The sequence below is a fragment of the Eptesicus fuscus genome, chromosome 1 (assembly GCF_027574615.1).
Source record: "Eptesicus fuscus isolate TK198812 chromosome 1, DD_ASM_mEF_20220401, whole genome shotgun sequence".
NCBI classification, from domain to species: Eukaryota; Metazoa; Chordata; class Mammalia; order Chiroptera; family Vespertilionidae; genus Eptesicus; species Eptesicus fuscus.
The window spans coordinates 90,149,394-90,175,465 of NC_072473.1; the positions used below are offsets into that span (position 1 = coordinate 90,149,394).

General features: G+C 40.5%; 1 protein-coding gene across 3 annotated transcripts in view; it reads left to right on the forward strand.

Annotated features, from left to right (window-relative positions):
- Positions 1–26,072, forward strand: part of IL13RA1 (interleukin 13 receptor subunit alpha 1) — a 76,209-nt gene that overhangs the window by 41,319 nt on the left and 8,818 nt on the right. For all 3 annotated transcript variants that reach the window (XM_054724980.1, XM_054725024.1, XM_054725068.1), the window contains exons 7-10: positions 5,754–5,801; positions 6,084–6,216; positions 15,000–15,096; positions 18,098–18,182. In XM_054724980.1, the coding sequence (XP_054580955.1) occupies positions 5,754–5,801; positions 6,084–6,216; positions 15,000–15,096; positions 18,098–18,182 (363 nt within the window). The remainder of the gene's footprint in view (positions 1–5,753; positions 5,802–6,083; positions 6,217–14,999; positions 15,097–18,097; positions 18,183–26,072) is intronic.

A 26,072-nucleotide genomic window follows, 5' to 3' on the forward strand; every position in this document is an offset into this window, starting at 1 on the left:
CTGGTACAAAATATGCTAATTAGAGGTCCCTGTGGGACACTGGGCATAACATCATGTGGCATAACCGCAGAGCATCAGTCACAAACTGGGCCTCAGACATTTTTGTTTGGGCCACAAAGTGGAGTTTTGTTTGTCTTTTTAATTTGAATTTTTTACCTAGATTTAAAACTGTGGTGCCTGAAGAGTGTAGTTTCCATTAGTTGGCACCTCAAGACCACAGAGACTCAGTTGTGTGCCACCTGTCCTGGCCCTGTGCATTTGAGTTTTAGAGGTTCGAAACCAAGTGTTTTGTGTTGGCTTTTAAAGGAGCCCAGCACACATGGGCAAATTCCTTGGTTCAATTGTTTTAGCTCCTCAGGGGAGTTTCAAAATACAGACTTACCATGGTTTGACTTACGATGGCACAAAAAATGATACACATTTGCTAGCAACTGTACTTCAAAGTTTGAATTTTGATCTTTTCCTGGACTAGTGATATGCAGTACGATACACTCTCATGTGTAATTAATTTTAGTTCAATGCTTCAAACATTCTTCAGGCCCACTGTGCTTTTAGCTGTGTACATTAATGACGTCTATCCATATATCCATTATTTTTCACTTTTGGTACAATATTCAATAAATTATATGAGATATTCAACACTTTATTATAAAACTAGAGGCCCAGTGCATGAATTCGTGCACTGGTGGGGTCAGCCAGCCCGCCCCAATGGGGGCCATTGGGGGTGGGCGGCTGGGGTGAGGGGTCATGGGCGGGGCCAGCTGGGGCAAGGGGCTGTGGGCGGTTTGCTGGCCTGCCCCACCCCCCTGAGGGGCTGTGGGTATTCTGGTCATTCCACTGTTCAGTCGATTTGCATATTACCCTTTTATTATATAGGATAGGCTTTTTGTTAGATAATTTTGCCCCACTGTAGGTCATGTAAGTGTTCTGAGAATGTTTAATATAGGCTAGGCTAAGCTATGATGTTCAGTAGGTTAGGTGTATAAAATGCATTTTCGACTTTGGATATTTTCAACATATGAGGTGTTTATTGGGATGTAACACCATCATAAGTTGAGGAGCATCTCTACTTACTAAAATAAGCCAGTGTTGACAGGTTAATAACTCCAAAGGGAGCGACCAGGTCCACAGCTGAGCAGAGCTCTTCTGGGCATTTGCAGATTAATCTATTTCAGAAATAGAGTAACCATGATCTGGAACAGAAACTGATGTCCCCATACAATACAGCAAAGGGAAAAGGCAAATGACTTCCAAGTGGGGAGAGGGTGCGGCTTGCATTTCCAACTAAGTGAGCTATCAGAAAACTGAACTATAATTGCTTTCTTCAGCCTTTACTGCTCTTCTGTCAAATCCCAAATACACATGCTGCTTGTATTATTCATTTGGCACTGAATTATGTCCTGATAGTTACTCTGATCACCTGTGTAGGCCTGTTCTCTCCACTAAAAAGATAAGCTGCTATAGGGAGGAGTTATGTGGTGTTTACTTTATGCTGTTCCTGCTATTAATAGCAGCTAACATGTATTGAGCAATTAGTATGCATTAGGTATTTTAATAAGGATTTTATCTGAATTGTCTCATTAAGTCCTCACAGTAACCCCAAGGATCTAGCTCCTGTCCCCCTTTCCATTTTACAGATGAGAAAACTCAGTCTCAGAGGTTACTACTAAGATCACATTTCTAGAAAGTGGTAGAGTCAAGATTTCAGCAAAAGTCCAAGTTCAAAGTATTTGTTCTTAAACACTGTTGATCACATCAATACTTTATTTTAATACTAACAGCCATTAATTATTAAGTGTTTATATGATATGCTACAAATATACTCTTCTGTGTACTTCTCATACAGTGGTTTATAATAATTCATGAAGTAGTTTACATTTCATAGAGAAACTAAGGCTCAGAGAGGTTAAGTAACATATTACAGGCCATACAGCTAATAAGTATGACTTCAAAAGTTGGTCTCCATGTATTAAACTTTGACAAAGAATACTTGGTATAACACCATTTGTGTAATCATCACTTAACACATTTTTGTTGAATTAAATTATTTTTTATGAACTTCTGAACAGAAGAGAACACACATATATGGAACTTATTCATCTAAATCAGATCTATAGTCTATGTGGAATTAACTCTGTTTATACACTTGAGTGTAATGTACTCTCTCCTAGCAGATGGTCAGCAGCTGCTTCCTCTCCTAGAATATCATCAGCTTTTGTGTGCTCTCTGATCTTGAGTTCTGCTGTTTAGACCTTTTTTTTTTTTCTTTTTGCAAGACTTTTTGAGGAATTATTTTGCCTGGTGTTCCAGTTAAGAGAGGGAAGTAGGCTGGAACATGAACTGTGCCATCACATGAGGGCTGTGGTCGGACAGAGGTAGCTCATGACAGAATCACAATGTAAGGAATGACTTGTCTTTGGCCACCCCCATCCCTGCAAACTATTTACTTGGTTCTCTGTGCCTTTGCTTTTCTTTTCTCATAGAGGTATCTAAGCAGCTGATAAACAACACAAGAGGATTTACATTTGAACAAGAGCCCAAAGCCTTTAATTTACACAATGATTTGCTGACTTTAGTATATATATATATATATATATATATATATATATATATATATATATATATATTTATACACACACACATATATAGATATATCCATATATATAGATATATCTATATATATCCTATATAATAAAGAAGTAATATGCAAATTGACCCTCATGCTCTCGCACAAGATGGCTGCCCCCATGTGGTCAAAGATGGCCACCACAAGATGGCCGGCAGGGGAGGGTAGTTGTGGGCGATCAGGCCAGCAGGGGAAGGCAGTTTGGGGGGAAACCAGAACTGCAGGGGAGGACAGTTAGGGGCGACCAGGGTGGCAGGGGATGGCAGCTAGGGGTGACCAGGCCTGCAGGGGAGGGCAGTTGGGGGCAACCAGGCCAGCAGGGGAGCAGTTAGGCATAAATCAGGCTGGCAGGGGAATGGTTAGGAGGTAATCAGGCTGGCAGGCAGAAACGGTTAGGGACAATCAGGCATCAGGCAGGTGAGTGGTTAGGAGCCAGCAGTCCCGAATTGAGAAAGGGATGCCCAACTGCTGGTTTAGGCCCGATCTTAAACTGTCAGTGGACATCCCCTGAGGGGTCCCAGATTGGAGAGGGTGCAGGCTGGGCTGAGGGACAACCCCCCCCCCCATGCACGAATTTCATGCACCGGGCCTCTAGTATCTGAATAATATTCCATAGGTGCCACCTCTTCTTTTTCCAACCATTGATGATACTTAGGTTGTTTCCACATCTTGGCTATGGTGAATAATGCTGCAGTGAACATGGAGTGCAAATATCTCTTCAAGATCCTGATTTGTTTTCTTTTGAGGTCCTGATTTCATTTCCTTTGGATATATTCACAGAAATAGAATTGCTGGATCGTATGGTAGTTCTATTTTTAATTTATTGAGGAAACTCCATACAAAAAAAAAAGATTCTCCCCCCATATGGATATGTAATACTGTATTCCATAGTGGGTACACCAGTTTACATTCTCACCAATAGTGCACAAGGGTCCCCTTTTCTCTATATCCTTGGCAACACTTGTTATTTGTTGATTTTTTTGATAATAGCACTTCTAATAGGTATGAGATGGTATCTCATTGTGGTTTTGTTTTGTATTTCCCAATGATTAGTGATATTGAACATTTTTTCATGTACCTGTTGGCCAGAAGTAGACAGATTTTCATGTGTTGATTTTTTACTCAGTTTTGAAATATTTGCATTTCAGGAACTGATTATTCTTTTTACATCAGACAGCAAGTGACTTAAATTGTGTGGAGTAAAATTTTACATTATATTTTCTGTAACCTAGTTATTTTTCATACATTATACTATCCACAAGGGGGAATGATTTCTTTTTCCTTTTTTTTTAAATTTGTAATTGATGTAGGAAAAAAATTACACAAGTCATTATATGCAGTTAGATGATTTTTCACAAGTGATTTTGCAAATGATTTTTCACTTACATAACCAGCACTCCAGAAGCCACATCATGACCCCTTTTGGTCACTACCCTCCCAAAGAGCAACTATTATCCTGACTTCTAATCTCAGAGATTACTTTTGTTGACTCTTTTTAAACTTTATATAAATTGGTTATAGTGAATTTATTTTTGTGTGTGTCTGTTTTTTTCATTGTGTTATGTTTATGAGATTGACTGATATTCTTGCCTGTAGTTGTAGATGGTTCATGCTCATTGTATTCATTCCATTGTGCCAATATACCACATTTGATTTATCCCTCCTCCCATTGATGGACATTTCAGTAGTTTCTAGTTTAGAGTTTTATGACTAGAGTTTTTTTGAACATTTTCATACTTGTTTCTTGGTGCACACATGCATACATTTTGGTTGGGCATATATGGGTCATAGGATTACATCTTATTCTCTCTAGTAAATAATATCATTTTCCCAAGTGGTTTTGCTAATTTACACTACTAAGAGCAGAAATCGAGAGCACTAGATCCTTCATATCCTCATCAACAGCGGTCGCCAATTTTTTGGACCTCGCGGACCACCGGTTGGCAACCGCTGCTCACCAACACTTGGTATTTATTGTCTGGTAGGTGTGTGTATTGTTATCTTGTATATTTAATTTGCATTTCCCTGGTGATTAATGAAATTGAGTACTTTTTCATGTTTATTGGCAATTTGAATATCCTCTTGTGAAATGCCTGTTCAAGTATTTTGCCGGTTTTTTCATTGGCTTGTCTGTCTTTTCCTTATTAATTTCTGGGATATATGTACATATGTGTGTATTATGTATAAATGTAAATATGTGTTATATAATACATATATACAAGTCCTTTGTCAGAAATTGCAAATATCTTCTCTCACTCTATGCTTTACCTTTTTATTTCCTTAACTAGAGGCCTGGTGCATGAAATTCGTGCACGGCGGGGGGGGGGGGTCGGTGTCCCTCAGCCCAGCCTGCACCCTCTCCAATCTGGGACATCCCTCTTACAATCCAGGATTGCTGGCTCCCAACCGCTTGCCTGCCTGCCTGCCTGATTGCCCCTAAACGCTTCTGCCTGCCAGCCTGATCACCCCCTAACCACTCCCCTGCCAGCCTGATCGACACCTAACTGCTGCTTTGCCCGCCTAATTGCCCCTAACTGCCCTCCCCTCCTGGCCTGGTCACCCCTAACTGTCCTCCCCTACAGGCCTGGTCACCCCCAACTGCCCTCCCTTGTGGGCCTGGTCCCTCCCAACTGCCCTCCCCTGCTGGCCTCATCACCCACAACTTCCCTCCCCTGCTGGCCATCTTGTAGCAGCCATCTTGTGTCCACATGGGGGTGGCCATCTTTGACCACATAAGGGCAGCCATCTTGTGTGTTGGAGTGACGTTCAATTTTCATATTAGGCTTTCATTATATAGAATAGGATATATTTGTAATGATAATATAGATGGTTTTATAAAAAGTGTTTTCTTTACAGTTAATATTTTTATCCTGTTTAAGAAATATTTTTAAAAAATATTTTTATTGATTTCAGAGAGGAAGGGAGAGGGAGAGAGAGATAGAAATATCAATAATGAGAGAGAATCATCAATCATCATACATGAGATGATACCTAACCAACTGAGCCATACCAGCCAGGGCTGGTTGTCTTTTAATGGAATAAAGGAAACCTTGTTAGAAATGGTTAAATCATGTAAAATGTGATTTTTAAAATATCTTCAATTTACCCATTTTTTTATATTTTCAAGGTTGAAGAACCCATATGTAATCATTCAGAGTTTGAGGGAAACCTGGAGGTCAGTAAATTCCACTTTAGCTATTTGGGCTTAAACACATAAGAGTAGTTGGGGATAGGGCCGGGTGAGCATAGCCTAAATTTGAACTGCTTTGTTCTGTGTGTTATCGTCCATTTTTATCCAGGAGTTAAAGTCAGATAATTTGGAGTACAATTCAAGTCTTAATCATATACAGAATTTGGTCGATAATTATATTTAAGATTCAGAAGCAGAGAAAGAGAATAAACTATTAATATTACTTGTGTGTGTTTTTGTTTTTTGTTTTTTGTTTTTAATTTTAAGGGTACAGTTTGTTTCCGGGTTCCTGGTGTTCTTCATGATACTTTGAACACAGTCAGAATGAGAGTAAAAACAAATAAGTTATGCTATGAGGATGACAAACTGTGGAGTAATTGGAGTCCAGCGATGAGTATAGGTAAGGGAACAGGATTTCATTCAAATTTAAACCATTGATGCATGGAAACTAAGCTGAAGCAGAAAATAGGATGGGAAAAGGGATGTTCTATATTCTTAATGTCAGCCAGTGAGTATTACAATTGAAATGTATTTTCTGTTTAATTACTGTCAAATCACCCAATATAGCACTTTGAAAATCCGTAATGCAAATGGTATTTTCTTCTCTTCTGTCCTGTCTCCATCTTTAGAAGGTAGGCATGATTAAATCTGCAGATTGTACAATGCTAGAGGACTTAGCTTATGACTTGGTGATAGAATCAAGAATAGAATAGTGACCCTTGATGACATTTAATAGAGATAAACCTGTGTCTGGGTTTGAAAAAATCAGTTTCATTTATTAATTGAGAGGCTGAACAAGCTATTTGCCAGACTCAAATATAGGATTGAAAGACCTGTGCTTTATGAATGTGTGTGTTGTAGGGTGCATATAGGGTTTTGTTTGACTGTAAACTCAAAGTGACTCAACATTGGATCCTTAAGTATCCCTAAAGGCACATGCAGTCATAGGCAGCAGTGACAGTGAAGCACCTAAAACAAAGGAACATGGGAGGGTGGGGCACAGTGTCCTGTGTACATCAGAAATGTGCTGTATTCATTCTGGGCACCACATTCTAGGAGGTGCCTATTCTTGAAAGAGGGTAATCAGGATGTTGAAGAATCTCAGAATTTAGGGAGAAACACTTGATGAAGTAAGCGTGGGAAGTCCTAATTGATGAATTCTAACATTTTAGGTATTTTCAGGTAGAAGAGGGAATAGACTATCTTTTATGTGGCTCTTTGGGGGCAAAAGAGGACCAACTTAAGGACTTTCTAATAGCTATCTAGCAGTCAGAGAGACCAGTTGTTAAGGTAGTCAATTCCCTATTAATTGAGTAATTGAACAAGCTATGTGTCAGACATGGTTGTATTAGTTATCTATTGTTGCATAACAAATTATGCCAAAATATAGTGGCTTAAAAAACACATATTCACTAATTCAGTTTCTTTCTGTGTATCAGGAATCTGGGCACAGGTTAGCTAGGTAACTCTGGCTCAAGTTCTCTCATCAGGTTACAGTCAAGCTATCAGTGTGGACTAGAGCCTCATCTGAAGGCTTGACTGGGGCTAGAGAGTCCACTTCCAAGATCATTACTAATGTGGTCATTGGAGAGCCTCAATTCCTCTCTGGTGCTAGAGAGGGGGGTTATAACAGATTGAATTATATCCCCCAAAAAGATGTGTTTCAATTCCAACTCCTGTTACCTATGAGTGTGACCTTATTTCAAAATAGAGATTTGCAGATGTATTCAAATTGAAATGAGATCATACTGGATTAGATTAAGCCCTAAAACCAATGAGTAGTATTCTTATAAGTAGAAGAGAGGATACACAGAAACACAGAGAGACACACAGCAAAGACCATGGAGGCAGAGATTGGAGTGCTGCAGCTACAAACCAAGAAATGCCAAGGATTCTGGGAGCCACCAGAATCTAGGAACAGGCAAAGAGGGATTATTCACTAGAGCCTTAAGAGGGAGCATGTCCTTGTTGATATCGTCATTTTGGACTTTTAGCCTCCAGAACTGTGAGAGAATATATTTCTGTTGTTTTAAGCCAACCAGTGTGTAGTGATTTGTTAAAGCAATTCTAGAATATCAATACAGAGGCCTCCCTCAGTTCCTCGCCATATGGATCTCCCCATAGGGCTACCTCATGACACAGTAGCAGCTGGCTTCCCCAAGTGAGTGATCCAAGAAAGAAAGAATATATAAGAGAACACCCAATATAGAAACCACAGTCTTTTATAACCTGATCTTGGAAATAATATTCCATCACTGTTGCTGGTCAGTTTTTTACAAATGAGTCAATTAGTCCAGCCCACCCTCAAGGGGAGGGGTTATATAAGGGTGTGAATACCAGAAGGCAGGGATCATTTGGGGTCATCTTAGAGGCTGCCTAAAACAATTATGCCATTACTTGATGCTTTCTAAATGTACATGTCCTAGTGGAAAAGATAATCAAATAAATAGACATATAGTTCACGTGTTAGGTGTAACAAGGCATTAAAGTAAAGACTTTGGATTTGGACAGTGATGGATTTGAGGCTTGACTCCATCACTTACTAAACCCTTAGAGACAAACTAGTAAACTGCCCTGAGCCTTGCCCTTCTCATCTGTATAAATGAGAGACAGTATTATCTATCTCTGTAGCATAGATATACACATGTAGAAGCATGTAGTATGGTATCACACATATAGTAGGTGCTCAATTAAGAACAGTAGTAGTGCTAGTTGTTGTTAGGATTATTTTAGGTGTTCTAATAGTATTAAGTAACCAATAAGAAAAGATAGTCACTGTTAATGAGATGATGCATTTACCAGATATAACATCTTTGTTAATAGTGTCTGAAACCTGTTGAGATATCTTGGTTTTAGATAATTTGTTTTTATTTTATTTTATTTTCATCTTTAATTTCTTTATTGATTAAGGTATTACATATGTGTCCTCATCCCCCCATTAACCTCCCAACAGCCCCCCCCACTCATGCCCTCACCCCCCTGTTGTCTGTGTCCTTTGGTTGGGCTTATATGCATGCATACATGTCCTTTGGTTGATCTCTCCCCCTTGCCCCCACCGTCCCCTACCTTCCCTCTGAGGTTTGACAGTCTGATCGCTGCTTCTCTGTCACTGGATCTGTTTTTGTTCATCATTTTATATTGTTCATTATATTCCATAAATGAGTGAGATCATGTGGTATTTATCTTTCTCTGACTGGCTTATTTCACTTAGCATAATGCTCTCCAGGTCCATCCATGCTGTTGCAAATGGTAAGAATTCCTTCTTTTTTACTGCAGTGTAGTATTCCATTGTGTAGATGTACCACAGTTTTTTAATCCACTCATCTGCTGACAAGCATTTAGGCTGTTTTCAAATCTTAGCTACGGTGAATTGTGCTGCTATGAACATAGTGGTGCATATATCCTTTCTGATTGGTGTTTCTAGCTTCTTGGGATGTATTTCTAGAAGTGGGATCACTGGGTCAAATGGGAGTTCCATTTTTAGTTTTTTGAGGAAACTCCATACTGTTCTCCACAGTGACTGCACCAGTCTGCATTCCCACCAGCAGTGCAAAAGGGTTCCTTTTTATCCGCATCCCCACCAACACTTGTCATTTGTTGATTTGTTGATGATAGCCATTCTGACAGGTGTGAGATGGTACCTCATTGTCGTTTTGATTTGCATCTCTCAGATGATTAGTGACTTTGAGCATGTTTTCATATGTCTCTTAGCCTTCCTTCTATCCTCCTTCGAAAAGTGCCTATTTAGGTCTGTTGCCCATTTTTGATTGGATTGTTTATCTTCCTTTTGTTAAGTTGTATGAGTTCCCTGTAAATTTTGGAAATTAAACCCTTATCGGTGATAACATTGGCAAATATGTTCTCCCATACAGTGGTCTTTCTTGTTGTTTTGTTGATGGTTTCCTTTGCTGTGAAAAAGCTTTTTATTTTGATGTAGTCCCACTTGTTTATTTTCTCTTTAGTTTCCATTGCCCTAGGAGCAATAACAGTGAAGAAACTGCTTCAGCATATGTCTGAGATTTCGCTGCCTATGGATTCCTCTAGTATTTTTATGGTTTCCCGTCTTATGTTTAAGTCCTTTATCAATTTTGAGTTTATTTTTGTGTATGGTGTAAGTTGGTGGTCTAGTTTCATTTTTTGCATGTATCTGTCCAATTTTCCCAACACCATTTATTGAAGAGACTGTCTTGACTCCATTGTATGTTCCTTCCTCTTTTGTCAAATATTAATTGGGCATAGTGGTTTGGGTTGATTTCTGGATTCTCTATTCTATTCCATTGGTCTATATGTCTGTTCTTGTGCCAGTACCAGGCTGTTTTGAGAACAGTGGCTTTGTAATACAGCTTGAAACCTGGTATTGCGATCCCACCTACTTTGCTCTTCTTTCTCAGGATTGCTGCAGCTATTCGGGGTCTTTTTTTCATTCCAGATGAATTATTAGAATGTTTGTTCTAGGTCTGTGAAATATGCCATTGGTATTTTAATGGGGATTGCATGGAATCTATAGATTGCTTTGGGTAGTGTGGACATTTTAATGATGTTGATTCTACCAATCCATGAACACGGTATGTTCTTCCATCTGTTTATGTCTTCCTCTATCTCTTTATTCAGTGTCCTGTAGTTTTTCGCATATAGGTCTTTTACCTCCTTAGTTAAGTTTATTCCTAGGTATCTTAATTTTTTTGGTGCGATGGTAAATGGGATTGCTTTTCTAGTCTCTCTTTCTGTAAGTTCACTATTGGTATAAAGAAATGCCATAGATTTCTTGGCATTAATTTTGTATCCTGCTACATTGCCGAATTCATTTATTACGTCTGATAATATTTTGATGGAGTCTTTAGGGTTTTCTATGTACAGTATCTGTACCATCCTTGCATTCCTGGGATAAATCCTACTTGGTCGTGGTGTATGATCTTTCTGATGTATTGCTGGAGCCGATTTGCTAGAATTTTGTTGAGGATTTTGGCATCTATGTTCAAGAGGGATATTGGCCTATAATTCTCTTTCATTGTGTTGTCTTTATCTGGTTTTGTATTAGGGTAATGCTGGCTTCATAGAATGAGCCTGCAAGTGTTCCTTCCTCTTGAATTTTTTGGAATAGTCTGAGGAGATAGGTTTTAGTTCTTCCTTGAATGTTTGGTAAAGTTCCCCTGTGAAGCCATCTGGCCCTGGGCTTTTGTTTGCTGGGAGCTGTTTGATGACGGCTTCAGTTTCTTCCATAGTTATCGGCCTATTGAAATTTTTAGAATCTTTCTGATTGAGTTTTGGAAGGTTGTATTTTTCTAGAAATCTGTCCATTTCCTCCAGGTTGTCTAGTTTGTTGGAGTAGAGTTGTTCATAGTACTTTTTTAACAATCCTTTGTATTTCTGTGGGGTCTGTTGTTATTTAGCCTCTTTCATTTCTGATTTTGTTTATTTGGGTTCTCTCTCTTTGCTTCTTGGTGAGCCTGGCTAGAGGTTCATCAATCTTGTTTATCCTTTCAAAGAACCAGCTCTTGGTTTCATTTATCTTTTGTATTGTTTTTTGGTCTCTATGTCATTTATTTCTGCTCTGATCTTTATTATCTCCTTCCATCTGCTCACTCTGGGGTTTTCTTGTTGCTCTCTTTCTAATTCTTTGAGTTGTAGAGGTAGATGAATTACTACCATTATTTCTTGTTTTTTGAGGTAGGCTTGTAGAGCTATAAACTTCCCTCTCAGGACTGCTTTCATTGTGTCCCATAGATTTTGGGTTGTTGTGTTTTTATTGTCATTAGTTTCCAGGATGTTTTTAATTTCTTCTTTGATCTCTTTGGTAACCCAATCCTTATTTAATAGCATGCTATTCAGCTTTCAGGGTCCCGGTCAGCCTTGGAGACTGGGTTGCACAGAGTTTTTTGGATTGTTTTTATTGTAGTTTATTTCTAATATTATGCCATTGCAGTCTGAGAAGATGCTTGGTATGATTTCAACCTTCTTGAATTTGGGGAGACTTTGCTTGTGACCCAATATGTGGTCTATTTTTGAAAATGTCCCATGTGCACTTGAGAAGAGCGTATATTCTGTGGCTTTGGGGTGAAATGTTCTGAAGTCGTCAATTAAGTCCATCTGATCTAGTGAGTCATGTAGGATTGTTGTTTCTTTGCTGATTTTTTGTCTAGAGGATTTATCCAGTGATGTCAGTGTTGTATTAAAGTCCCCTACTATGATTGTATTGTTGTTGATCTCTCCCTTGATATCTTCCAGGAGTATTTTTATGTATTTGGGTGCTCCTGCATTGGGTACATTTATATTTATCAGGGTTATATCCTCTTGTTGTATCGATGCCTTTAGTATTATTAAGTGGCCTTCCTTATCTCTTATTATAGTCTTCACTTTGAGGTCTATTTTTGTCAGATATAGGTATTGCTACCCCAGTTTTTTTTTTTCATTTCCATTTGCCTGAAAGATATTTTTCCATCCCTTCACTTTCAGTCTGTGTGAGTTCCTTTTTCTGAGGTGGGTCTCTTGTGGAGAGCATATATATGGGTCGTGTTTTTTTTATCCATTCAACCACTCAATGTCTTTTGATTGGAGCATTTAGTCCGTTTACGTTTAAAGTTATTATTGAAACGTACTTGTTTGTAGTCATTTCTATTTTTGTGCCTGTGTTCTTTGTTACCTTTTTGTATCTTCTTTTTACCGCATTCGCTTTAGCATTTCTTGCATTGCTGACTTGGTAGTGATAAACTCCCTTTGCCTTTTTTTTTGTCTGCGAAGCTTCTGATTTCCCCTTCAATTTTGATTGATAGTCTTGCTGGATAGAGTATTCTTGGATTAAGTTCTTTGCTTTGCAACACTTTGTATACCTCCTTCCATTCCCTTCTAGCTTGATGTGTTTCTGCTGAGAAATCATTTGAAATTTGACGGTGGATCCTTTGTAGGTAACTCTCTATCTCTCTTTTGCAGCCTTTAAGATTCTCTCTTTGCCAGGGCCTGTTTTGCTCAGTGGATAGAGCGTTGGCCTGCAGACTGAAGGGTCCCAGGTTCGATTCCGGTCAAGGGCATGTGCCTTGGTTGCGGGCACGTCCCCAGTGGGGGGTGTGCAAGAGGCAGCTGATCGATGTTTCTCTCTCATTGATGTTTCTGTCCCTCTGTCCCTCTCACTTCCTCTCTGTAAAAAATCAATAAAATATATTTTAAAAAAAAGATTCTCTCTTTGTCGTGAACATTGCCATTGTAATTATGACGTGTCCTGGTGTGGGTCTTTTGGGATTCATCTTGCTTGGGACTCTCTGTACTTGTGTAACTTTTTTCTTCCCCATATCCGGGAAGTTTTCTGTCATTATTTCTTCAAATAGATTTTCTAATCCTTGCTGCTCTTCTTGTCCTTCTGGCAGTCCTATTATACATATGTTACTTCGTTTCATGTTGTCCCAAAGCTCCCTTAGGCTCTCCTCCTGCTTTTTAACTTCTCTTTCCAGTTGCTGTTCAGCTTGAGCTTTTTTCTCTACCTTATCTTATAACTCACTAATTCAGTCCTCTGCTTCTTCTAGTCTGCTGTTGAAACCTTCCATGATGTTTTTGATTGTAGGTATATCAGTTTTCTTTTCTTCCTAATTCTTGCATAGGATGTTGATTTTCTCATCCATCCGGTGAATGAATTGTACAACCATTACTCTGAATTATTTTTCTGTCATATTGCATGCTTCAATTTCACTAATTTCCTTTCTTGGCGACTCCTCATTTTCTTTCCTCTGTGGATTGTGTTGTCTCCCCATTCTGATCATCACCAGAAGGTTCAAACGTCGAGTTGTGTGGGCCTGGGCCATGAGTAGTGGGAGCTTTGCACCACCCGAATGTCACTGAAGAGCTCCAACATGAAGATGTGTGGCTGCCATGGGTTGGTGGGAACCAGGCTCACCCTGAGTCAGCGTTACCAGCGCTTAGTGTGGCCTCACGAGTGCACCTAGAATCAGGGACCCTGCCTGTACCATGCTGAAATAGAGACCCCGCTGGCGTGTGCCAAAAATCAGAACCCACTAGCGCGTCCCAGTAGTCAGAGTTCCCCTGTGCCTGTACCAAGAATCGAGTATCAGAGTCTCCATTGCTTGTGTGGCCTTGCGCTGAGAATCAGGGTCCCTGTGTGCACATGCACCAAGAATTGGAGTCATTGGCTCTTAGTGTGAGTGCACTGGGAGTCAGGGATCCCATGTTCACGCGATAAGAAACTGAGTCAAGTCAGTGGTGCTCAGTGCTGCCTTCCACCCGGAGAATCAGGGTCCCGATCAGCTTGGGGGACTGGGTTGCACACTAGCACTGTGTGGGCAGGAGGTCCGCTCCTGCGCTGAGGAAAACAGACTTCCGTGTGCGCTTGCCCAGAATCGAAGTCAGGTGGCACTGCTGCCCTGCGTGAGCTTCGGGTTTGGTCGCCCGATTGTGTTGCGGGAAACAGAGTCCCAGTGTCTGCGTGCTCCCAGGCTCAAATTCCTGTAGCGGAGCTGCAGCCTGTGCCAGGGGAGGGTTTATCAGTTCCTATGGCACTGCCTGCGAGCCTGCGGGTAGGGGTATAGCTTCTGTGACTCACAGAAATCTGCAGCCGGGATGTCTGGATTCTTGGTGTCTGTAGGTCTGCAGCTGTGGTCACAGTTCTCTGTCCCCAGAGGCTGCAGGGTCCTGGTTTGCGTCTGAGACCAGACTGGGTGGTGCTGAGGCCAGGATCCTAGTCTCAAGCAGCTCTGTTTCTCAAGATGGCGTGGTCTCTGTGCCCGTGCTGGCTTCCCAGAAGTGTTCACTTTGTGTGTGGGGCCCCGCCATCTAAGACTGCCTGGTTTGTCAGCCCCTTGGAGGACCTGCAGAAACTAACTGTCCCTAGCTCATACACACACACACCACACATGTCTGCACTCTCCTCTATCACTCCCTCACTCTCTCACACTCTCTCCCTCACTACCTTCCTGCTGGTCGCCATCTTCGCAACATTGAGAGTCAGTTTTAGATAATTTTAAGGTGTTTATTTATTCATGGAATTTAGGCACTAGAGCAAGACCTCCCCCCCCCATTATTAATATAACAGAGGAAAAGTTAATTGAAGGGTTTTGGAAAATAGTTTGGGGCAGAGGGCAGATATAGCTGTGACCTCACTACTCTAATAGAGCTGTTGCTTGGTTTATTTCTAAAATAATTTTATTTCTCATATCTTTCTGTTTACTTTCCATTTTCTAGGTAAGAAGACCAATCCAACACTCTATATCACCATGTTACTCATAATTCCAATCATTGTTGCAGGTGCAATCATAGTCCTTCTGCTTTATCTAAAAAGGTAAGGCAACTGCCCAGGCAGGCTTGACAGTTTCTGCTAGCCTGGTTGCTATGGTTATTACTCTGTGTGGGTGTTTGATGTTTGCCCAGTGTATTAAAAGCATTTGGATTATAACTGACTTTTGATAGTATAGCATGGCAAAGAGGTATTATTATGTACATTTTATGGTGAGGGAAGTGTTAGTTGTGTTTCCCAGGGCTCAGCTCAGGCACTGCTTTCTTTGCATGTGTTAGAATTGTTGCTAGGACTTATGTTCATTCTACTCTTTCAAATGTCTAATTTATTGACAGTTAGTTGGTAGCTGTTGGAGTGAAGTTTTAAAAATGGAAACTATTGTTCATTAAATGACTTGTCTGGTATGAATGCAAAGCATGCTGCTACTTAATGCTGTAGGAAAGAGCTTCACCAAGTTGAATGTAATATACAGTATTCATTCTTTGAGAATGTTTTCCCTTCTCTATCTAACTATAGGGACTAATCTGGTGTCATCATTTGCTCTTTCAGTAAATACCTATGATTGAAATAAGGTATTAAGCTGGGTCTAAACCAATATTTTATCATCATGTCAATAGTCATTCAACGTACATTTATTGAGTGCCTATTTATGTGCCAGTCACTGTCCTCATTGCTGGCATTACAGCAGTGAATAGGACAAAGTCCCTATCTACATTCTAGGGGGATGGATATATATATATATATATATATATATATATATATATATATATAGTGTCCCAAAAAATGTACACACACACTTTAAACAATTATAAAGGCAGTGTTTATTAAAATACATTTCATTTTCAAACATGAGCTATCAGCTGGTAAAGTATGTATACATTTTGGGGGGTTTGGGGGGATACCCTGTATATATAAAACAAATTAAATTATATATATATATATATATATATATATATATATATATATATAGAGAGAGAGAGAGAGAGAGAGAGAGAGAGAGAGAGAGAAGATATAGATATAGATAGATAGATAGATGATAGATAGATAACAAATCATAAATACTATGACTTCACATAGCAAGTAGTAAAGTTATGGGGGTGGTGTGGAGAAAGGCTAGATATTCAGAGAAAGAGTATTCCAGGCCAAGGGAATAGTAAGTGCAAAGGCTCCAAGGCTAGGATGAGCTTTGTGTGTCTTATTGGAGTAGAGTGTGCAAGGGAGAGAGTGACAGGAGATGAGGCTGGAGAGGTAGCAGGGCTAGATCATGTAGGCCATGGCAAGAAATTAGATTTTATCTTAAGCATAAGGGGGAAACATTGGAGAGTTTTAAGCAGGGGAGGGATGTGATCTGATTTACTGTCACAAAAGATCATTATAGTTGCTGAGTGAAGAATGGGCAAGCATGGAAGCAGCAGATTAGAAGATACTACAGGGTTTGAAGAGAAAGGTGAGGGTAGCCTAGGCTAGGTTTTGGCAATGGAAGTAGTAAGAACTGGTCTGATGTGAGATATATTTTGAAGATAGAATTGATAGCACTAGCTGATGGATGCTTCTCAGTGGAGATGTGGGAGAAATTGAAAATTCAAACATAACTCTTAAGATTTTTGGCTTTAGCCAACTAAGTGAACGCTGAAGCCATTTACTCTGTACGTGACAGAGAAATTTGTGAGGAGAGCTGGCTTTAATGTAAAGGTGAGAACTTCAGTTTTGAACATAAGTTTGAGATGCCTACTAGATATCCAAGTAGAGATGTTAAATAGGTAGTTGTATACATGAATCTGGAGTTTAAGAGAGGTCTGGGCTGGAGATAGAATTTTGGGAGTCCTTGGCATGTGAATGGATTTAAAGCACTAAGATGTAAAGAAAGTGCTCATAAAGTGAGGGAGATAAAGAGGACAAAAGGCTGTACCCTGGGGCACACCAATGTGGAGAGACCTCAGAGATGAGGTAATCCACCATCTCTATGTAAAAATAGAGCAGAGAAGTAAAAAAAAGAGTAATTTACCCTGTTTTAGGAATACGATATTATGTTTTCCAAAATTATTAATAGCAAGCTCCCATCTGATCTATGATAACTAAAGCATTATTATTATTAAATGATAGGGTATCAAATCATGTGAGATGATGAATGTTAATTAGATTGATTGTGGTGCTCATTTCACAATGTACACATATATTAAAGCATCGCATTGTACATACACCTCAAATATATACAATTATTTGTCAAGTATATCACAATAAAGTTGTAAAATTTTTTAAATGGTAGGGTACGAGTAAGTCTGCCTATCCTGAAAGTCCCCTTACTCCACCAATACTTGATCCTATTTGGACATTGATTTCTCAGCTTGTTTTAGAAATTTCTTCACAACTGCTCTATCACTATAGATCATTTGCATACCATGTCTTCAGTCCAAGCCTTCTTCTTCCTTTTTTTAAAAAAAAATGTTTTTACTGATTTCAGAAAGAGGAAGGGAAAAGGAGAGAGAGATAGAAACATCAACGATGAGAGAGAATCATGGATCGGCTGCCTCCTGCATGCCCCCTACTGGGGACTGAGCACGCAACCCGGGCATGTACCCTGATGGGGATCGAACCATGATCTCCTGATTCATGCGTCGATGCTTAACCACTGAGCCACACCGGCCAGGCTGTCCAAGCCTTCTTTTAATATGCTGTATTTAAGTATGATGTTCCCATGGGGTGGATAATAAAGAACATTATAAACTGGTGAACAAAAAGATAGATACAGAGACAGTAAAGCATCAAACAGACTTTCAAATTACAGGGGGAAAGTTAGGGAGAGGTGGGGGAGATAAGAAATCAAACGAAGGACTTGTATGCATGCATATAAGCATAAACAATGGATGCAAAACTCTGGGGTGTGAGGGCATGTATGGGTGTGGGGTGGGGGGGCAATGGTAAGATATGTACACATATAATACCTCAATAAAAAAAATGTCGAAAGAAAAAGAAAGAAAGAAAGAAAAGAAAAAGAAAGAAAGAAAGAAAGAAAGATTTGGTAAAAAATGTCTCTGTTTTCTTAAAGGCTCAAGATCATTATATTCCCTCCAATCCCTGATCCTGGCAAGATTTTTAAAGAAATGTTTGGAGACCAAAATGATGACACCCTGGTAAGCTCTGACTCCATGAGATTCAAAATTGTTTTTTTTGGGTTTCTTTTGGAGGCTGTGGGATTTGTTTTAAAATTTGTATACACACACACACACACACACACACACACACACACATATTATATATAATAAAATTTACCATTTTCACCATTTTTAAGTGTACAGTTCAATGTCATTAAGTACATTTATAATGTTGTACAACCATCATCACTATTTCCAGAACTTTTTCATCATCCCAAACAGAAACTTTGCTCATTAAACCATAACTTCCCATTCCCCCCAGCTCCTGGTAACCTCTATTCTACTTTCTGTGTTTCTGAATTTGCCTATTCTAGGTACCTCATATAAGCAGAATCCTTCATTATGTGCCCTTTTGTGCCTGGCTTCTTCCACTTAGCATGTTTTCAAGGTTCATCCATGTTGTGGCATGTGTCAGAATTACATTTCTTTTTAAAAAATATTTTTATTGCTATTTAGAAAGAGAGGAAGGGAAAGGGATAGAGAGATAGAAGCATCGATTAGAAAGAAACATCATCGATTGGCTGCCTCCTGCACGCCTCCCACTGGGGACCAAGTTCGAAACCTGGGCATATGCCCTGACTGGGAATCAAACCAGCAACCTCTTGGTTCATGGGTCAATGCTCAACCAGTGAGCCACTCCAGCTGGGCCAGAATTACATTTCAAAACTGGTTATTTGAAATTACATTTTGTCTAAAATATTAATGAAGAGCTGATTAAAAATGTATCTCAGTCCACACATAGCATTTAAGAAGTCCCCAGAACACTCTGTCTCATATCACTTGGCTTCATTCTCTTTCTGGGGTAGGGGACATATTTTATCCAAACCTGCAGCGGGAAGAGCCTTTGTTATGAAACTAGCCTAATAGGCAAGGCTCTGACTCCTGGATAATTTTTACAGCTTGATTTGTGGAAATAGAAAAATAGGGTACACAATTAAAATAGATTTTGCTCGTGCTGTTGTCTGGAAAGCTGGCCTCTGCATGGAAATAAAGCAAACAACCCAACTGTTATAGTTAGTTTGCTGCAAACTCTCATGTTATCATTTGTGGCTAAAAAACATAAGACCTTATGGGATCAAAGGGGTTTGAAGTTCCTCTGATAAATCCATTCACCCAAATAAAATAATGAAGACATTAAATGAAAGAAATATCAATATTATATTATCATGTGTATCTTAAATCAGTAATATCAGGGATAAAGCAGTTAATTTGGGGAAGCAGTTCAGCATAGTAGATAATAGCCTATGCTCTGGAGTCATATTGTCTGGATTCAAATCTCTGCTGTGGCATTTACCGTCTACTTGACCTTAGGTAACTTTCTTAACCTCTCTATGCCTCGGTTTTCCCATTTATAAACAGGAGGTAATGATACCACCTGCCTCATGGCATTGTTATGTGGATTAAATTAATTTAATACATAAAGGCCACTTAGTGTGTATGGCACATTATAGATGCTTAGTAAGTATTAGTGATAATATTTTCATAATTCTTTGATAATACTTTGCATTTATCTTTAGCCCCAAACAATTTTTGTAATAATGAGTGATTCACAGTGGCAGCTAAGATATGTGGCTAGGGAAGGAAGGGCAGGGAGACTGACATGCTAGCCGAGGACAATTCATTTGGATCACTTTTCCACCAAGTCATAGTCATAGACGGTGGGTAACTCTGCCAGACCCTGGGGGATAGAGCACCACTAGGCAGTTAGGTCCAGAGTCAGCTACCTGAGAAGGAGATTGTACACTGTAATTGAGGTGAATATGTCAACCAGTGATTCTTCAACTTTAGTCGAGTCCCAATCAACTAGAACTAGTAACAGCATAGAATCCTGGGCCCTAGCTCTATAAAATTCTGATTCAGCAGGTCTGGGATGGGGCCCAGGAGTTTGTATATTTGATAGGAGCCCACAGATGATTCCTATCATGGAAAGATAGTCTGTGTACTAGACTTTGAAAATCACTGTTACCATTTATTATGTGCCAGGTAGTGTACTACGTGCTTTGCTTACATTTCCTTATTGAATGCTCATAACCACCCTGTGGTGTAGGTGCTGTTAGTACCATTTTACAGATGACGAAATGGAGCCTCAGCAAGGTTAAGTAACTTTACTGAGGTCGCACAGCTAGTAGGTAAAGGTTAGGTGGGATTTGACCCAGGACTATCTCATTTCAGAGTTCTCTCTTTCCACTGTGCTGCATTGCCTCTTGTAAGATAGAATGCTTGTCCTCAAGAACATCACCCTCTTCAAAGAGTTCTCTATGATAGAAGTAGAAGGTTGTGATAGGGGAGTTCTGAGAAAAAGATGTGGAGTCACATTATGGCTGGCCTTATATGGGAAGGTATTAGGAATGCCATTCTGACAATAGTCAGGAGGGAATGGATTAAAGAGGAGAGGCACTAGCATGTTAGCAAACTGGGAACCTAGTCCTAAATTTGCCCCATAGATGTTTTGTTTGGCCAGCGTGATGTATATAATTTTTTTCAATTTGGGATCTTAAGCAGGGTACACACTCTCCAATTTATCTTGGGCCCTACCATTCCTAATTCCCACTGTGGTTTCACACGATGACCTAACATGCCAAACCCCTAAAAGGCATTTGAGTTTGCTACCCCTGTTATCAGAATGAAGACCAGTTAAAGTGCCATAACACAAATGCCCAATATCTGTTAAAACATGTTTGGACTCACTAATACACATAAGTCATGCCAACCAAAGCATAGATGAGATATAAATTTCCAGCCTAATAAATTTCTAAAAAGTGATAATAACCAGTGTTAAACAAGAGGGTGGGGATCTGGACTTTTAACGCACTTCTGGGGATCCTGTAAAATAGTATATATTCCTTCTGGAGAACAACTTGGTAAATTGTAACAAGAATCTTTGATCTTGTAATTATACTTTTAAGAATCTATTTTAAGGAAATAATCCAGCAATGGCCAAGGAGTGTCAATGCAGCATTTGTTTCTAACATGAAAAATTAGAAACGAATAAAACATCAGCAATTGAAATTAGTTTTTAGAAGTTAGGCTTTCAAAGCATTTAATGTCATAGTAAAATATTTATGATATAAAAGAAACATATTATAAATGTATAGTGTATTAGAATCCTAATTTTAAAAAATGAATGAATATATACATAAAACAATGAGTGGTTAGAAATGGGTCAAAATGATCAACTCTGGCAAAGTTATTGTGGATAATATCATTCTCTTTACCTTTCTGAAATTTCCAAATTGCCTATAATGAACATGTATTGCTTTTATGATAAAAAGAAACCCTATATAAGTTAGTAAGGCAACAGAGAGTATTGTGGTCATCCAGGTCTGAGAGATAATAGGGACTTGAACCAGAGTGGTAGCAGAGGAAATTGATGCAAGAGACATTAAAGGAAACTCATTAGACTTGATGACTCTGTGTGGGTGATGAAAGGCGGGAGAGAGTAAAAAATAATTTCAAGATCTCAAGCCTGGGTGGTAGAATGAATGATAATAACATTGACAACAAAATCAGATCAATTATCTTTCTCAGAAATGGGAAAATTGTTTGTTTGTTTTTTCAATTTGCTGTCTAGAGGATAATATGTTGACCCAATGAGTCAGATAATGCTGTAATTTAGTGAAGTGGATGCACTGACAAGATGGACCACTTAAAGTATATGATGTTGTTTTGTTTGTGATGGTTGCAGACCATTAAATAAAATCCGTCTTTAAAATTAATAAAAATGCCAGACTGGGGATAGGGTAATAGAACAAATTTTCATGTTTCCTTTTTAACCAAATGAACAATCTTCTTTCTTAAAATGGCAGTAATCTTCCCAAAGTGAACTGCATATCTAACAGAAATACTAATCTTTTATTTCCAGAATCATTGAATTCTAGAATGAATGTGGCCCTAGATTCACCTAATGAGTTAGATGTTTACATGGTTAATTATATTTCTTTAATTATAAAATTCTAAAACTCTAGATTCTAGTCCTACCCCCTTCACTTGAGAGATGGGGACATTGGAGGCTACAGAGAAATTTCTCAAGGATTAGTACATAGATAATTGCAGAACCTGAATGAGAAGCCATTATAACCTAAATTACTGACTCATAATCCAAAGAAATATCCCATGCCCTTTCTAAATATGTTTTTTCTTCCATACTACACCATCAATAGTTCTTTAAAAAAAAGTCATTTAGGCCCTAGCTGGTTTGGCTCAGTGGATAGAGCATTGGCTTGTGGACTAAAGGGTCCTGGGTTTAATTCCAATAAGGGCACATGGCTGGGTTGCAGGCTCCATCCCCAGTAGGGGGCGTGCAGGAGGCAACCAATCAATGTTTCTATCTCTCCCTCTCCCTTTCTCTCTGAAATCAATAAAAATATATTTTTTTAAAACACTAACATTGCTGATGTTAATTTATTTTTTTAAAAAAGTCATTTAGGTGTGGCCACAAATAAATTAAATCTGTGTCGTTTTCCTTAAGGGTCTAGTGTTTTGATAATGTTTTGTTCATCACTGTAGTAACATTTTGGCCAACAGCATTTCTTCCTGTTCATTGCTGTTTGTCTTTTCTCTGTGACTAATTGGGCTGCTGGCCATATTGTGGGGATGCACACAGGGGATTGATTGCTTCTCCTTTGCATCTTTTTCATCCATAAAAAATTATCCATTCTTCCCCTACTTCTTGGAAACCAATGATGTTTTCAGTATTGTGCCAGTTTTGCATTCCTAATTGGAAAGCAGCTTTTTAACTTGGGAGTTGACTTCAAAATATTGCTGATTTTTTAAAACCACAGTATATATCTTTAAAAACTAAGAATATTATCCTGTACTAGAGGCCCCATGCACGAAATTCGTGCACTCGGGGTGGGGTGGGGGAGGGGGTCCTCTCAGCCCAGCCTGCACCCTCTCACAGTCCGGGAGCCCTAAGGGGATGTCCCTGCAGGGAGTGGGCCTAAGCTGGCAGTAGGACATCCTTAGCGCTGCCACGGAGGCTGCTGCTGCACTCGCCAGCTGTGAGCCCAGCTTCTGGCTGAGGGGCGCTCCCCCTGTGTGAGTGCACTGACCACCAGGGGACATCATAGCGACCAGTCATTCCACTATTCAGTAAGTTTGCATATTAGCCTTTTATTATATAAGATGGTGAAAAGAGCATGATCACACTTTAAGAATTCTTTCTTTTATTAATATATATTTTTTATTGATTTCAGAGAGGAAGGGAGAGGGAGAGAGAGAGAGAAAAATCAACGATGAGAGAAAATCATTGATTAGCTGTCACCTACACACCCCCTAATGGGGATCGAGCCTGTAACCCAGGCATGTGCCCTTGATCGGAATCGAACCTGGGACCCTTCAGTCCACAGACTGATGCTCTATCCACTGAGCCAAACAAGCTAGGGCTAAGCATTATTTATTTCTTAATATCATCTAATATTCAGTCCATATTTTAAAATTTTCCAACTGTCCTAATTGTCAAGAGGCAGATAATTAATATCCAGTTGTCCCACTGTTAGTGAGGCTAAGATTGACCACTGTATTTAAGATGATAACAACATGTCCCCTCCTGCCATCTACACTTATCTTTCCGCCCTCCCCATGCCACCTGAAGATAGTCTGTGTGGTGGTATGTTTGCACCCCGTCAACTCTTCAGCTAATGCTTTTTACCTTGCTTGAATCGCTAATTTCATTAGGGTTGTGAAATAATGATATTCCTCATCGGTTATTTAATCTACATTTGTAAGATGGCACATTTCTATAAAGCACTGCTTTCAGTCATCAACTGGACTCTTTGGTTGTTCTGAAATTCAGGTGCTGCTCGAAAGGCAGGATACATGTTTAATTCTTTCCCTTTAATTATCAATTTTTAAAGTAAGGGGTTGGATTATCAGCCACCTCAAATGGCCCCACAGTTCTTTTTGAAGCTGCAATGTTTTTTTTTAATTATTAATTAATTATTTTTTTTATTTTTTTATTTTATATATATATTTTTTTATTTTTTTTTTAATTTCTTTGTTGATTAAGGTGTCACATATTTGTCCTCATCCCCCCATTCCCATCCCCCACCCCTCCCCACGGATGCCCCCACCCCCCTGTTGTCCTTAACCATTGGTTAGGCTCGTATGCATGCACACAAGTCCTTTGGTTGATCTCTCCCCTTTACCCCGACCCTCCCCTACCCTCCCTCTGAGGCCTGACAGTCCGATCGATGCCTCCTTGTTTCTGGGTCTGTTCTTGTTCATCAGTCTATGTTGTTCATCATTTCCTCTAGATGAGTGAGATCATGTGTTACTAGAAATATACTTATAAGAACCGAATGTGAGACGAGCAATAATAGTTATGCTGACAGGGAAATGAATCAGTCTGTAGTGAGTTTCTTTCTGGACCAACAGTTCTTTTGAGACCCAATTTCAATGTCCACCAGTTCCTTATGTGCACATGTCGGCACTGACTTTTCAGCTCTGGGTGGTAATGCAGGTCCGACTCCCTCTGGTTTGCTCTCGCCTGGACCCAGGGGCACGTGGTCTCACCCGGACCCGGAATCCAGCTTCACCCGGACCCAGGGGCGCACGGCCTCGCCTGAACCTGGGGGCGCGTGGCCTCACCCAGACCCAGGACCCAGCCTCACCCGGATCCAGGGGTGCACGGCCTCACCCGGACCCGGGATCCAGCTACACCCGGACCCAGGGGCACGCGGCCTCAGTAGGATCCAGGGGCACGTGGCCTCACCCAGACCCAGGGGCGCATGGCCTCGCCCGGACCCAGGGGCGCGGCCTCACCCAGACCCAGGACCCAGCGGGGTTTCGTCTTCTTGATCCCAATTCCTGTCGGTCAATTCCCTCTCAGCAATTCCTTTGACCATTTTCTCAAAGCTCCGGGGTGGCTGCTGCAGAACTCGCTGGGTGGCGGGCTCGGCGAAGCTCCGGTGCACCTGGTGCTCGGCGGCAGGCTGGTCCGAGGTCGCTGCGGCGGCACTCGGGTCTGCAGCTGTGACCAGTCGCCGGGCAAGCGCACCTGGATCCGGGACCCAGCAGGGCCTCATCTTCCCGATCCCAACTCCCATCGGTCAATTCCTTCTCAGCCATTCCTCCGGCCATTGTTCTGGATGGTGTCTGCTCTGTTTTCCAGTTGTAGTTTCAAAATTGTTGTGGTAGGCAACAATCAGGCCTCTGCCCTATGCCTCCATCTTGGTCCTCCCGAAGATTCTTAAGTAACCTTATAAATGTGGTTCTGAACACTGTGTCGTCCATTAGTTTACTTTCCTTCATCCCTTCTATTCATGACCTGCTTCGGTGTCTTCACCTTTTGGCTGCCTCCCTATAGCTCAGCTTCCCCAATCTCCCTAGGTGGTCGCTCTTGATACCCCCCTTTGTGGGCTGAGTGCAAAGTCTTGGTGTTGTTAAGCCTTGATTGCTGTTGGTACACTGGGAGGATTTGACCTCCAGTCCAATTGGCTGTGAGGATCAGCTGTGTCTATGCCGGGAGACAGCCTTATTCAACTAGACTTGCAAAATTGTAAAAGCCTCTGTGCTCAGCTTGGATGGGGCGGAGTTTCAGGGTGGAGCCTACAGCCTTGGCTTCCCGTCAGCCCCGCCCTATGAGGTTCCTGTGTCTCAGTGTCCCTCTGTACTCCCTGCAAACACCTCTGAGAGAAAAGCGCCCTGGAGTTTCGCCCGCTGCCAAACAGTCTAGTCTCTCCCCCAATGAATCTGGATTCCCAGATTCTCGCCCGGAACTGGGTTTCAGTGTAGTCGGAACTGGGGCTCAGCGCAGTCTGGCGCTTTTGTCTCCTTCCCACCAGGGCAACTCAGCGGCACAGTCAACAGACCATCCTCTGTGTGCATTCCCGTGTGTGCCACCGGTGCTCTGCCTTTCGCCGCTTCTCT